Source organism: Staurois parvus, unplaced genomic scaffold (genome assembly GCF_062004578.1).
Source record: "Staurois parvus isolate SC_StPar_1 unplaced genomic scaffold, SC_StPar_1.0 ptg000202l, whole genome shotgun sequence".
NCBI classification, from domain to species: Eukaryota; Metazoa; Chordata; class Amphibia; order Anura; family Ranidae; genus Staurois; species Staurois parvus.
In genome coordinates, this window is record NW_028317998.1 from 4,250,056 (window position 1) to 4,266,011 (window position 15,956).

At 42.3% G+C, this 15,956-nt stretch overlaps 1 protein-coding gene across 2 annotated transcripts in view; it reads left to right on the top strand.

Moving 5' to 3' along the window:
- LOC149461455 (SWI/SNF-related matrix-associated actin-dependent regulator of chromatin subfamily A member 1) overlaps positions 1-15,956 on the top strand; it is a 277,776-nt gene that overhangs the window by 203,703 nt on the left and 58,117 nt on the right. For both annotated transcript variants that reach the window (XM_089678297.1, XM_089678296.1), the window contains exon 20: positions 15,657-15,789. In XM_089678297.1, the coding sequence (XP_089534423.1) occupies positions 15,657-15,789 (133 nt within the window). The remainder of the gene's footprint in view (positions 1-15,656; positions 15,790-15,956) is intronic.

Consider the following 15,956-nt stretch of genomic DNA (forward strand, 5'->3'; position numbering starts at 1 on the left):
GGATTTCTCTCCTGTCAGCATGGACATGCTGTTTGTGTCTCTCTGCACAGCAGTATGCCTTCCTAGTAAAACACAGCACACAGTAAAACACACGCAGCCACAGTTAACCCTTTAATCGCCCCAGATGTTAACCTCTTCCTGCCCAGTGTCATTAGTACAATGTCAGTGCTTTTTATTAGCACTGATCACTGTATTGGTGTCACTGGGGATATCAGTGGCAGTTAGTCAGTTCCCACCCAGTGTCAGAATGTCCGCCGCTGTCCTGCAGTCCCGCTATAAGTCGCTGATCGCTGCCAATACTAGTATAAAAAATATAAAAATAAAACTTCCAGTATATATAGCGCCATTTGTAGATGCTATAACGTTCACATAAACCAATTACCTGTAATTTACACTTATTGGGATTTTTAGCAAAGACATGTATGAGAATACATTTTTGGCCTAAATTTATGAACAAATGTTTTTATTTTTTTATTAGATATGTTTTATGGCAAAAAGTCAAAAATATTGTTTTTTTTTTTCAAAAGTTTGAGTTTTTTTGTTTGTAGCACAAAAAATAAAAAAGGCAGAGGTGTTCAAATACCACCAAAAGAAAGCTTTATTTGTGAGAAAGAAATAAGATAAATTTCATTTATGTGCAGTGTTGCATGACCAATTGTTGCAATTGTCACTTAAAATAACGCATCGCTATATTACAAAAAATGGCCTGGTCAGGAAGGGGGGTAAATCCTCTGGAGGGAAAGTGGTTAAAGACAAAAATAGCATATGTCAATTTCACATTACACACATAGCCCAAGTTTTCTGAGACTTCAATGCAGGTGACTATATAATATGCAGGTGTTCTAATATTCTTGACAACCCGCCCCCTGCAGGTCTCCTTAAGTGTATGCAGCATTATCTAGTATCTAGTGACATCCCTAAAATCTAATTCTTGGCACTCCATTCCCCTAACACAACTACCAATGATAATGAAATCATGGCAACCATTAAATCATTGCTAACCCATAAAGCTCTGGGTCCAGATGGCTTTCCCTATTAATAATATTATGATTATTATTACTATGCAGGATTTATATAGTGCCAACAGTGTTTGCAGCATTTATAATATAGGAGGAGATAGTACAATTCAGTGGCGTCCCTAGGGGAGTGCGGTCTGCACCGAGTGACACCATCACAGGGGGTGCAGGAGCAGGATGCTGGCACAGTGACAGCTGCCTCCACCCCGGTGTAGCAGTAAAATGAGTATCCCCTAAAGCAACTGTGCATGTGCCGGTTTCAGGCCGAAGAAGCCGATTGCCTGCTCTGTGCTAAAGTTGGGGATCGTCTTCTTTGGCCTGAAACCAGCACATGCGCAGTTGCTTCAGGGGATACATATCTTCAAGGGATACTCATTTTACCACTACACCAGCACCGCTCCTTCCTCTCTGGGTGGATGACACCACGTGTTACCGCACCAGGTGACACGACATTAACCCTAGGGACGCCTCTGGTACAGTTACAATACAATTCAATACATAATGGTTAGGAGGGCCCTGCTTCTGAGAGCTTACAATCTAATAGGGAGAGGCAAGTAGAAAAAAAGTTAATAATTGTGAGTGATTTGCTGATGGGAGAATAAAATATTCAATTGTAACCTATGCAGCCCATGTTTGAGTCATTGCCCCATAGTCTACCTTGTATGCTTATAATCTTTTGACGGAGGTAAAAAAAAAAGTTGTGGATAACACCTGTCCACCCCAATTCTCTGTCTACTATGGAATAGTACTGGTGACCTAGAACTGGGCAAGCTTCTCCATACGATGTTGTGCTGTGAGTTGCCAGTGCTCTCTGTTTTCTGAAGTACCTCTGATAATGGCTTTTCTACTTAATCCTAACATTCTGGACAACCTGACATCATCAATTACTGTCCCTTGGATGTCTAAGGCCTTATTTCATTTTCAATACTTGGCAGATGTCAAAACTGGGAAACTTCTTTCATTTATGGATCTCAAAGGAAAATTTGTACTACTGAGCTGAGCATTGTATGGCTATTTAAAAATACGCTACTATGTTTAATCTATTACAAAATTTTTGTAATTTTCCAAATTAACGCCCCTTAAGGAATTGTTCTCCTTAGACTATCCAGCAAAGGGTTAATATCAAATATTTATAAGGTGCTGAATATAAATTCTCTACAAAGTACAGGTAAACACTTCTAAATGTACAAGTGGGTGAGAGTTCTGGGGGAGGAACTGACTCCGAAGGTGTGGAAAATTATTTGGTCTCAAGCAGATAAAACATGATCTGTACCTTATTTATAGAAAATATATACAAGATACCCTGCCATTTGTACAAAACCCCAGATTTACTCCACATTGTCTTTCCAACAGCCAATGATAGATGTTGGAGATGCAAAGATAGCTAGGTCCCCTCTATCACATATTCTGGCAATGCCCACTTATTAAACCCTGTTGGAAATCAGTTTAAACTCTCATTCACCAGGTATTTGACTCAAAAATCCCCCTAACTCCCACATCTTTTTGGGTCTACCTCCATTGGGCTTTTCTGAATTGCTAAGAAACCGCTATTGCATGTTCTTACAGCAGCCAGATGTCTGGTAGGAAGAAAGTGGAACCTCCAACTTCACTAGACCTACATGCTAGGATTAGGAATGTAAAGATAATGGATAATCCAACAGCATGAATGCACAACACTTTAGAGCAATTTAATAAGGTCTAAGAGCTGTGCACCTTAAGGAAGATTTGATAAACTGACATAATCCAGTTTTCAGGACAATTTGTTTGGAGGCATGCCTTGCACATCTGGTGCCGCACAGTGGTGATACCTCTTTTTGTTCTCTTCTTTACTATTTCCATTTTTCATACTTTTGCCCCATCCTATGCCTACCTACACCTAGGTTGGAGGGAGAAAAGTAGTGTTTATAACAACCTACTATTTACTGAGCGGTGTGGTCAAGTGTGGTCACTGTTCCATGTGTAAAAAGGCAGTTTGTTTGTGAAGGACTGGAAAGCAGTACAATAATGAGTGTCTACAGGCAACAGTGAAGCATGGTGCAGGTCCCTTGCAAGTGTGGGCCTGCATTTCTACAAATGGAGTTGGAGATTTGGTCAGGATTAATGGTGTCCTCAATGCTGAGAGATGCAGGCAGATACCTATCCATCACGCATACCATCAGGGAGGCTTGTGATTGGCCCCAAATTTATTCTGCAGCAGGACAACAACCCCAAACATAGAGCCAATGTCATTAAGAACTATCTTCAGTGTAAAGCAGAACAAGGAGTCCTGAAAGTGATGGTTTGGCCCCCACAGAGCCCTGATCTCAGCATCGAGTCTGTCTGGGATTACATGAAGAAACAGAAGGATTTGAGACAGCCTACATTCACAGAAGCTGTGTGCAAGTGTACCTTGAAGAGTTGATGCAGTTTTGAAGGCAAAGGGTGGTCACGCCAAATATTGATTTGATTTGGATTTCTCCTCTGTTCATTTACTTTCCATTTTGTTACTTATTAAAAATAAATTATTATTGCTTCTATTTTTTAAAGCATTTTTAAATTGCAGCATTTATTGCTGGATTGTTCATATTCACCGACCAATGTAGCTTATTTTAGGGAAGGCAAATTTTGAAAAATATTTAAAACTTGAGCCACGGCTTATGTGTAATGCTATGCTACCATGGAACAATCCATGGGTTTATGGAAGCACTGTCTTTCCTAGTAGGGTGTACGTCTACCATGCTATGTCTTATTTGTTCTTGTATAATATAAAATTAATAAAAAGTAATTTATAAAAAAACATTTGGATGGAAGGAAGTGTGGTGGCTGTCAGTAGACTTCACCATTAGTAGCATGGGAATGTAAGTGGCTAGGAGAACATGGCTTTCTCATGGTTAAAGTGTATGTCACTTCTCTTAGTATGCCTTTTGTTAGTAGGCTTTATGGTGGTTGTATCCCAGTAATGCTATTGCTTTCCATTCATTGATAACATTTACCATTATTCCTGGCTTTGTTCTTGTAATGTTTGGTAAAACTTAAAACTGAAATCCAGCCAAACAGCTTAATACATAGTTGAAATACTTGTTTGGGAGCCATTTTAACTGTCAAAGGATTTCTATTGATGTCTGGCTGGTTTTGAGATTTACACAGCACTTTAGCTCACCACTGCTAGGTTGCTGATCTGAGTTTTCTAAGGTGCAGTTAGGAAATGTTCCTGTTCCCAACTTGTGATTGAACAATACTGGATCATCAGAACAAAAGGAGGTCATTCCTTTTAACATTTTGCTTGTCAACTCATATGCATCGTGCAAACCTGATTGACCCCTAGTATTTAAATATATATGTGAATTATTATTGAAAGCATAACTGCATAAATTGGTGTATTTTTAATACATACCTAGAGTACAGCTTTAAATTTGATTAAATCAATGAGACAGCCTTACATTAGACTGCTGCCAGAGTTGAAAATGATATGATTGTTAAAGATGTTTGAATGTGCACAGATAATCCTTTAATTAAGACATTAGAAATGGTGAGGATTTTTCACACTATGAAAGACTGGACAGTGTTTGAGGTCTGAATAAACCTGTAAAATACAGATCTAAAGCAAACTTTGGTGGCACTATTTCTGAGACTATGGCTATTTTTTATTCATTTGTAACTCAAAACTTGAAACTTGAAATTGCCTTTGCAGATTGAAGGCAATCATTTTTCAAAATTGCATCTTATTAAAGATGCACATCCTTTATAATTTAACATCAGATTTCAGATAACAAGATCCCCCTAATCTAACAGAGCACTTAAGAAAAAAACACATGTACATTATGGAAAATTGTAGTTATAATAATAAGGGCTTCTGCAATATTTCCTCCAAGGAGTAATGATTTAGATTTCAGTATAAAGAAACAAACTCAGAATTGCAAATGTTTTCTACTTCTCTTGCAACTTTGTCATATATATATATATATATATATATATATATATATATATATATATATACAGTTGCAAGAAAAAGTATGTGAACCCCTTGGGATTACGTGGAGTTTTGCATGAATTGGGCATAAAATGTGCTCTGAACGTCATCTAAGTCACAACAATAGAAGAACACAGTCTGCTGAACATAATACTACACAAACATTAGATGTTGCCATGGTTTAATTGCACATAACATGTAAACATTCACAGTGCAGGGAGGAAAAAGTATGTGAGGCCCTAGCTTAGTGACTTCTCCCAGAGCTAATTGGAGCCAGGAGTGAGCCAACCTTGACTCCAATCAGTGTGATGATATTGGATGTGTTGCTGACAGCTGTCCTGCCCTTAAAAAATACACACCTGTTTTGGGTTTACTGGTTTCAAGAAGCACTGTTTGATGTGAACCATGTCTCGCAGAAAAGAGCTCTCAGAAGACCTACGATCAAGAATTGTTGACTTGCATGAAGCTGGAAAGGGTTACAAAAGTATCTCCTTGAGCCTTGATGTTCATGTGTCCACGGTAAGACAGAAAGTTTAGCACTGTTGCTACTCTCCCTAGGCGTGGTCGTCCTGTAAAAATGACTGCAAGAGCACAGCGCAGAATGCTGCATGAGGTAAAGAAGAATCCCAGAGTGTCAGCTAAAGACCTACAGAAATCTCTGGCACATGCTAACATTTTTGTTGACACATCTACAATAAGGAAAACATTAAACAAGAATGGAGTACATGGGAGGACACCATGGAGGAAGCCATTGCTGTCCAAAAACAATATTGCAGCACGTTTGAAGTTTGCAAAAGAGCACCTGGATGTTCCACAGCACTACTAGCAAAATATACTGTGGACAGATGAAACCAAGATTGAGTTGTTTGGGAAGAACACACAACACTATGTGTGGAGAAAAAAAGGCACAGCACACCAACATCAAAACCTCATCCCCACTGTAAAACATGGCGGAGGGAGCATCATGGTTTGGGGCTGCTTTGCTGCCTCAGGGCCTGGACGGATTGTTGTCATTGATGGGAAAATGAATTCCAGAGTTTATCAAGACATTTTGCAGGAAAACGTACAACCATCTGTCCGCCAACTGAAGCTCCGCAGAGGATGGGTGATGCAACAGGACAATGACCCAAAGCATACAAGTCATTCAACAAAACAATGGCTGCAACAGCACAGAATACGCCTTCTGGAGTGGCCCAGTCAGAGTCCTGACCTCAGCCCGATTGAAATGCTGTGGCATGACCTTAAGAGAGCGATTCACACCAGACATCCCAAGAATATTGCTACACTGAAACAGTTTTGTGAAGAGGAGTGGTCCAAAATGACTCCAGATCGTTGTGCAGGTTTGATCTGCAACTACAGGAAACGTTTGGTTGAGGATATTGCAGCCAAAGGAGGGTCAACCAGTTATTAAGTCCAAAGGTTCACATACTTTTTCCTCCCTGCACTATGAATGTTTACATGTTATGTGCAATTAAACCATGGCAACATCTAATGTTTGTGTAGTATTATGTTCAGCAGACTGTGTTCTTCTATTGTTGTGACTTAAATGACGTTCAGAGCACATTTTATGCCCAATTCATGCAAAACTCCACATAATCCCAAGGGGTTCACATACTTTTTCTTGCAACTGTATATATATATATATACACTGTGTATGTGTATATATATATATATATATATATATATATATATATATATATACACTGTATATATACATATATATATATATATATATATATATATATATATATAGTGGGGAAAATAATTATTTGATCCCCTGCAGATTTGGTACATTTGCCCACTTACAAAGAAATGAAGGGTCTATAAATTTTATCATAGTTGTATTTTAAATGATAGAGGCAGAATATCAACCAAACATCCAGACAAAACACGCTACAAATGTTATGAATTGAGTTGCAGTTCAGTGAGTAAAATAAGTATTTGATTCCCTACCAACCAACAATAATTTTGACTCCCACAAACTGGCTATGTGCTCATGTGGTACACAGATTAGTCCTGTCAATTTAGGAAGGTGCTCTTAACAACAACTCGTTATGTGTATAAAAGACACCTGTCCACAGAATCTCTTTCTTCCATTCAAACCTCACCATCATGGGCAAGACCAAGAGCTGTCAAAAGACATTAGGGATAAGATTTTAGACCTGCACAAGGCTGGAATGGGCTACAAGACCATCAGCCAGAAGCTTGGTGAAAAGGAGACAACTGTTGGAGCAATTATTCGTAAATGGAAGAAATACAAAATAACCATCAATCGCCCTCGGTCTGGAGCTCCATGTAAGTTTTTGTCTCATGGGGTAAGGATGATCATGAGAAAAGTGAGGGATCAGCCCAGAACTACACGGGAGGAACTTGTAAATGATCTCAAGACAGTTGGGACCACAGTCACCAAACAAACCATTGGTAATACAATATGCCACCATGAAATCCTGCAGTGCCCGCAAGGTCCCCCTCCTCAAGAAGGCATATGTACAGGCCCTTATGAGGTTTTCCAGTTGTCAAGGCGTGCCTGCCCTCCTGGTGCCTGTGTCTCCTCACCCCCCCCCCCTTCTCATCCTGTAGCAGCCCTTTGAAGTTGGACTGCACGGGATGAGAAGTGTCCCTTCTCCCCCCTGCCGCTTGTCACTTCCTCCCATCTGCCGCAGCACAAGGTTTCCTCCCATCCGGCGCAGCACGAGGCTTCCCGCGCCTACACCCGCTGGAGACAAAGGCGGCGCTCTCAAGAGTGCGGCCCATGTCGAAGGGGCGTGCCTTGTTGCCCGGGCAACGCGGCGCGCCGCCCAATGTTGCCAGGGCAACCGGGAGCGTCCTGCAAAGCCTTAAGAAGGCAGATGCAGGGCTCTCCTGGTTGTTCTGTTCCGCTGCGAAGCTGCTGGGAGGTCTGCGCTAAGGCGAGACCCCCGCAGCCACTCTGCATAATACCCCAGGGATCCCAGCACTATTACCCACTGAGTACTCTGCATTATATTCGGGGAGACTCTGGATTATTACCCGCTGGCCCTCTGCATACTACCCCAGGGATACTAGGACTTTTACCCGCTGAGTACTCTGCATTATACTCGGGGAGACACGGTATTATTACCCGCTGGCCCTCTGCATAATACCCCAGGGATACTCAGGATTATTACCCGCTGAACACTCTGCTAATACTCGGGGTGCAGGAGGAGTATCCGCTGTTACACTGCCTAATACTGTGGGCTAGGATTGCTTGTGTTGCTGTGTGCTGGAGAGTCAGGACTAGTACCTGCTGTGTGGACCCTCTGCTGTGTGCTGAGAAGTGTCGTCCCCTGTTGTCGTCCGCTGTGAGCCAGGTAAACCCCTTCCGGAACTGTGAGTGTCTTGCCCCTGCTTTTCCCCCTGTATGGACTGTCCGTGAACTTTCCCCCCTTGGAACTCTGCCCTGCCTGGATTACATACCCGTTGCTGCTGTGTGTCAGAACTACCTGCTGTGGGTCCCACGATACTCTGTCTAATATTTTGGGGCCAGGATTACCCGTTGCTGCTGTGAACTACCTGCTGTGGGCCCCACGATACTCTGTCTAATACTCTGGGGCCAGGATTACCCGTTGCTGCTGTGAACTACCTGCTGTGTGAATTAACTGCCGTGTACTGAGGGTTGTCGTTGTCTGCTGCCGGCCGCTGGGAGCCAAAAAGGACCCCTGCCAGAACTGTGAGTGTCTATACTCCTGCTGCCCCTGCCTGGACTGTCTGTGACTTTCCCCCTTACTTTCCCCTGCCTGGACTGTCCATGAGCCCCTCCATTGCCCTGCCTGGATTACAATTGTTTTGGGCTCCGCCCCCCTCTACTTCCCTTGTTTGGGTATCCGGACGCTACCTTCCTACCCTGATTGAGTGTCTCCCATATGTCAATAAAGCTTGTGTGTTTATCATCTTCCGTGTGTGTTCTGTTCTGCCTACACCCCCTGTCACACCATCGAACATCTAAGTGATTCAGAGAAAGATTGGGAGAAAGTGCTGTAGTCAGATGAGACCAAAATTGAGCTCTTTGGCATTAACTTGACTTGCTGTGTTTGGGGGAAGAAAAATGCTGATTATGACCCTAAGAACAACATCCTTACAGTCAAGCATGGAGGTGGAAATATTATGCTTTGGGGCTGTTTCTCTGCTAAAGGTACAGGCCAACTTTGCTGCATTGAGGGGCAATGGACGAGGCCATGTATTGTAAAATCTTGGATGAGAACCTTCTTCCCTCAGCCAGAACACTGAAGATGGGTCGTGGATGGGTCTTCCAGCATGACAATGACCCAAAACATAAGGAGTGGCTCAAAAAGAAGCACATGAACGTTGTACAGTGGCCTTGCTAGTCTCCAGACCTTAATCCTATAGAAAATTTATTGAGGTAGCTGAAACTTAGAGTTGCCAAGCAACAGCCAAGAAACTTTAAGGATTTAGAGAAGATCTGGAAAGAAGAGTGGATCAAAATCCCTCCTGAGATGTGTTCAAACCTGGTAACCAACTACAAGAAACATTTTACCTCTGTGCTTGCCAACTAGGGTTTTTCACCAAGTACTAAGGCAGGTTTTGTTTGGGGATCAAATACTTATTCTACTCACTGAACTGCAACTCAGTTTATAACATTTGTATCTTGTGTTTTTTCTGAATTTTTGGTTGATATTCTGTTTCTATCATTTAACCGCCTCCCGCCCGCCATATAAGGAAATGACGGACGGGTGGTGGTTCTCTCTTTTTGGGAGGATGTCCTATGATGTCCTCTCACTCTAACCGCGATCAGTGGTGCACTGTATCCATGGGACACAGCGGATCACCAATCAGCAGAAAGAGCTGTTTTCGTCGGCTCTGTCATGTGATCAGCTGTGTCCAATCACAACTGACCGCATGTAAATAAGGAAATGCCGGTTATTGGCATTCCTCTCCTCATGAGCTGTCACGCTGACAGCTTGTGAGGAAAGCCGGTAATCGACATTCCTCAGAGGGGACATGTACACTGATCATCAGTGCCCTGATGATCAGTGTACTCCCATCAGTGCCACCTGTCATTGTCCATCAATGCCACCTGTCAGTGCCCATCAATGCCACCTGCCAGTACCCATCAGTGCCATATCAATGCCACATATCAGTGCCTACCAGTGCATATCAATGCCACATATCAGTGCCCATTTGAGCTGCCTTTCAGTGCCAACTATCAGTGCCAGTCAGTGCCACCTATCAGTGCCCATCAGTGCCACCTATCAGTGCCCATCAGTGCCACCTATCAGTGCCCATCAGTGCCGGCTAACAGTTCCAGTCAGTGCTGCCCAACAGTGCCAGTCAGTGCTGCCTAACAGTGCCAGTCAGTGCCGCCTAACAGTGCCCATCAGGGCCACCTATCATTGCCCACCAATGCCACTTATCGGTGCCCATCAGTTCAGCCTATCAGTGCCCATCACTGCAGCCTCATTAGCGCACATCAGTGAAGGAGAAAAATTACTTGTTTACAAAAAATTTTTAACAGAAACTAACAGAAAACTTTTTTTTTTCAAAATTTTCAGTTTTTGGTTTGTTTAGCAAAAAATGAAAAACCCAGAGGTGATTAAATACCACCAAAATAAAGCTCTATCTGTCTCAAAAAATGATAAAAATTTCATATGGGTACAGTGTTGCATGACCGCGCAATTGTCATTCAAAGTGCGACAGAGCTGAAAATTGTCCTGGGCAAGAAGGTGGTTAAAGTGTGCAGTAGACAAAATACACCTATGATAAAAACTATAGACCCTTCATTTCTTTGTAAGTGGGTAAACTTACAAAATCTGCAGTGGATCAAATAGCTGTTTTCCCCACTATATTCTGCAGTTTTTATCGCCATCCTGGAGTTCTTTTTTAACCCATTTTCAATTGTTGAAGTAAAGGTCCTTCACAAAGTACTTCTGCATTTGTGCCATGCATCTAGCAATTTTAACACTAAAATGTGTTTGGAAATCTTTTTGCACACAATGAGCACATTAAAATTTTAGCACGTGCTATAAGAGAAAGGGATGAAGACTAAATGCTTGATTGTTTATTGGAGAAAGTAGGCTGATGCTGCATAGTTAAAGATGAAAAGAGCCCAGTGAGTATCACCCCTGGAGGACATTATGCCTTGCCCCACACCTTTTTGTCTTTACTATGAAAATATTACCTTATGGTCTTAAGGTGACTCTATTGTGTACACGAATGTGTGTAAACTAACAATACTGGTAAAAGAATTTTGGGATGGCTACTACCTGGGGAGTATCACCAATCTTTGAGAACAAGCAGCCGCTGTGTAACTGTGATACCAGTCAATTAAATAGTACAATCAAAAAGCAGCGCTAATAAATATTCACTTTTCAACATGTGACATACATTCAAAATTAAAATTTCATAAAAACATGTATAAAAATGTGAATAAATAAAATATTATATAGCACTAAATTAAAGTGTCTATAGAGAGTGCATCCACAAAGAAAAATTAATAACCCCATCCTTCCTTAGAAATTCTTCATCCAGAACAGAATCCAATCCACACATTGTAATTAGAGATCACCATTCATCTGTTAGTGCAGTATAATCCACCAATAGTAAAGGAGATTCCATCACACTGTGACACGGTTAAAAGTGCCTCTTACCACATCAGATGGACCATCACTTTATAAATGGTCATAATATGCTCAATATATTATGGCCAAGGACGGCTTCACCATGGCATACAAACACCGTTAACAACCGATATCACCAAAGGATGAAAAATGAACAATCTCCCATCATGAAATATGCTTAAAAATCTATAATTTTTTTGTGTAAAAATTAGTGCCAACATTCACATTAAATAAGGTGCAAAATAGCAGAAAAAAAGACGTTTCTTACATAGAATACTGTTATAGCAGGCTGATAGCTTGGGCATAGAGAACTCTAAATCAGACCGGCCAACAGTCCAGACCTTGTGGAAGTGGACACTAATTTTTACACAATAAAAGGAGAGTTTTTATATGCCTCCCATATAAAGATTAGAATCATGGATGCAGAGAGGTTTTTCAACAACACCAGATGCCATTTTAATGTGGATCGTCGTGTCTGCGTGAATGGAATACAGGATGAATACATCCTGTTTGACCTTCCACAAGTAATTCTTCATTGCGCTAGCAGGCTTTTTCCCTCTTTCTAAGTCAGGTGTTAATGAGTCATTGGGGGAATCCCCTGCAATTAGGTTGCATGGTGCCACAGCAACCAATTTCCTAGATTGAACAAATGTCGAAAAACTTGTATGCTCGCATTAAAGTTGTCCACGTGCAAATGATACTCCCTTGCTGAACAAGGGTGATACCAAGTCCCACACTATCTTGCCACTGCTTTCCATGTAGTTTGGGCATTCAGGGGGCTCCACTTGACTGTCTTTTCCTTCATAAATTGTAAAGTGTTATGTATAGCCTGTGGCCCTATCACAGAACTTATACAGTTTGACCCCTTATCTATCACGTACAGTTGTGGCCAAAATTATTCAACCCCCACTGAAATTGAGTGTTTTGGCCAGTTTGACATTGCTTTTGATCATTCAGTCATCTTGCTTACATTTACATTAAAGAGGCACTTGTAGGTCAGACAAATATAACATAACAGTTATAATGAAATAACCACAAATGTCTTTTCTGTGCTCACAGCATTATCAGTTTTATTCAACCCCCAAGTGACATTCAATCTTAGTACTTAGTACAGCATCCTTTTACAGTTATAACAGCTTTTAAACGTGAAGCATAGCTTGACACAAGTGTCTTGCAGCGATCTACGGGTATCTTCGCCCATTCTTCATGGGCAAAGGCCTCCAGTTCAGTCACATTCTTAGGCTTGCGCACTGCAACTGCTTTCTTTAAGTCCCACCAGAGGTTCTCAATCGGATTTAAGTCTGGTGACTGCGATGGCCACTCCAAAATGTTCCAGCCTTTCCTCTGCAACCATGCTCTAGTGGACTTGGAGGTATGCTTGGGATCATTGTCCTGTTGAAAGGTCCAACGTCTCCCAAGCCTCAGGTGTGTGACGGACTGCATCACGTTTCCATCCAATATCTCCTGGTACTGAAGAGAATTCATGGTACCTTGCACACGCTGAAGCTTCCCTGTACCTGCAGAAGCAAAACAGCCCCAAAGCATGATTGACCCTCCACCATGCTTCACAGTAGGCAAGGTGTTCTTTTCATCATAGGCCTTGTTCTTCCTCCTCCAAACATAGCGTTGATCCATGGGCCCAAACAGTTCTAATTTTGTTTCATCAGTCCACAGAACACTATCCCACAACTTTTGTGGTTTGTCCACATGGCTTTTGGCATACTGCAGTCGACTCTTCTTATTCTTTGGAGACAGCAAGGGGGTACGCCTGGGAGTTCTGGCACGGAGGCCTTCATTACGCAGTGTGCGTCTTATTGTCTGGGCTGAAACTTCTGTACCCACATCTGACAAATCTTTTCTCAGTTCCTCAGCAGTCACACGGGGACTTCTCTCCACTCTACGCTTCAGGTAGCGCACAGCAGTCGAAGTCAGCATCTTCTTTCTGCCACGACCAGGTAGCGTTTCAACAGTGCCCTTTGCCTTGAATTTGCGAATGATGCTTCCTAAGGTGTCTCTTGGTATGTTTAACATCTTTGCAATCTTCTTATAGCCATTGCCCTTCCTGTGAAGAGAAATCACCTCTTCTCTTGTCTTCCTGGACCATTCTCTTGCCTTCACCATGTTTGTAACCACACCAGTAAATGTCTAGAAGGAGCTGAGTATCACAGTCATTTTAAAGCTGCCTAATTGGTGCTTATTATGCTTGATTGCTGCTCGGTGACATCCACAGGTGTTTTCAATACCTGATGGAAAGCACCTGTATGAACCTCTGTTCTTCAGAGTGGTAGTCTTTAAGGGGTTGAATAATTGTGGCAATGAAGAAACCACATAAGAACCATTTACTACTGTATTACATAAACAATTGATGTCATTTTAGTTGCATTTGGGTAGTTACAACGTCCTTGTAGGATTTGATTCTGAATACAATTCCAAATGTACACTATAGTCCCTAAACCCCTTTACAGCATTGGGGGTTGAATAATTTTGGCCACAACTGTATGCGGGAGAGATACTGCTTGAATACAAGCCTGCCAGTAAAATGTTCAAGAGACTCGTCTATGCAGATGTTTTGTAGGAGTGTATACACATCTGCAAATTTCTGGGATAGGTCATTTATGAGGAGCCAAATTTTGTGGAGCCAATCATAGTCAGGGTCACCCTGAGGGCGACAGAGTGTCATTGAAATGCAAAAAATATATTATTGCCTCATATCTCTGCCTGTCCATTACAGCAGAGAACATGGGCATATGATGAATTGGGTCTGTGGACCAATATGACCACAATTTATTCTATTTTGTAATGCCTGTGTTAATTCTTAGGACCAAAAAAGTCTTAAATTATTATTATTATTATACAGTATTTATATAGCGCCAAAGGGTTTGCTCAGCGCTGTACAATAGCAAGGGGGACAGAACATGAGACAAGACAGAAACAATACAATACACGAGGGGTTCGAGGGCCCTGCTCTTTCGAGCTTACAATCCAGGAGGGAGGGGAAAGTGGTACAGGAGGAAATAGCTGTGGGGAATGAAGTGGAGGGAGGAGTGGAGGAGGTCAGCTGTTAGGTGAGGGTAGGTGACAGTCTGATGGATTGGGGTAGGGAATTGCAGAGGATGGGGGAAGTCCTGGACAAATCCTGCAATCGGGCATGGGAGGAGGAGACCAGGGAGCTAGAGAGTATGAGGTCCTGTGAGGAGCGAAGGGCACAGGTAGGGTAGTATTTGGGTATCAGGTCGGTTATGTAGTTTGGGGCAGCGTTGTGAATGGCTTTGTAGGTCAGGGTTAGCAGTTTGAATTTGATGCGCTGGGCAATCGGGAGCCAGTGAAGGGATTGGCAGAGGGGGGTGGCGGATGTGGAGCGGTTGGTGAGGTGGATGAGTCTAGCCACTGAGTTCAGGATCGACTGGAGTGGGGATAGCGTACGTTTGGGTAGGCCAGTGAGAAGGGAATTGCAATAGTCCAGGCGTGAGATGATGAGGGAGGGTACGAGTTGTTTAGTAGTGTCTGGGGTGAGGAACGTGCGTATCTTGGAGATGTTGCGGAGGTGGAGCCTGCATGATCTTGATAGCAATTGGACGTGGGGTAGGAAGGAGAGGTGTGAGTCCAGGGTGACACCCAGGACTTTGGCATGTGGGGTGGGAGTGATGGTGGCGTTGTTAGTAGTGATGGAGAGGATGGGGGGGGGGCGCGGGGTGGGGGGAAATTCAGATACCATGACAGGTTTTCACTACAATTGCCTGGCAAGGTATGAATTTGGGTTGGTGGTGATGTACTGTTGCAGATAAAGATACTTTGGTCCACAATCAAATTATAGAGGTCTTCAGTGAAAAACAGTTAATAAAAGTCAAGGGGTGTTATTAGGTTGGCTGTTTCTACCTGAACTCTGGGCTGGGCTGTGAATAGGGGGATAATGGGTGCTGCTGAATCTGAGACAGGCGTTAGCCTTCCCGTGCTGCCCACCTACAGTACTGTGGGTGGGCAAAAACAGGTTAATACACTGGTAGACATAAACTGAAATCAAATTATACTGTATGAGATAGCTAACGTTTTATTTTCCTGTTACTACTAGCAATGTTATTTCCTTTTTTTGGCTGTTAGGGCTTTACAAACTGGAACAAAAGAGACTTCAACCAATTTATTAAGGCTAATGAGAAATATGGCCGTGATGATATTGATAACATTGCACGAGAAGTTGAAGGAAAAACACCCGAAGAGGTCATTGAATACTCAGGTCTGCCATCTACCATTATGTTTGTTTATTGATATTATAGTAAAAAAATTTATTTTGTTTATACACAGGAAATCACTAACTGGTAGCTAAGAAATACTTGCAGCTTTCTTTGCTCCTGGGTTCATATACTAGGAAGATAAGAAACAACTTCACTCTGGCTTAAATGT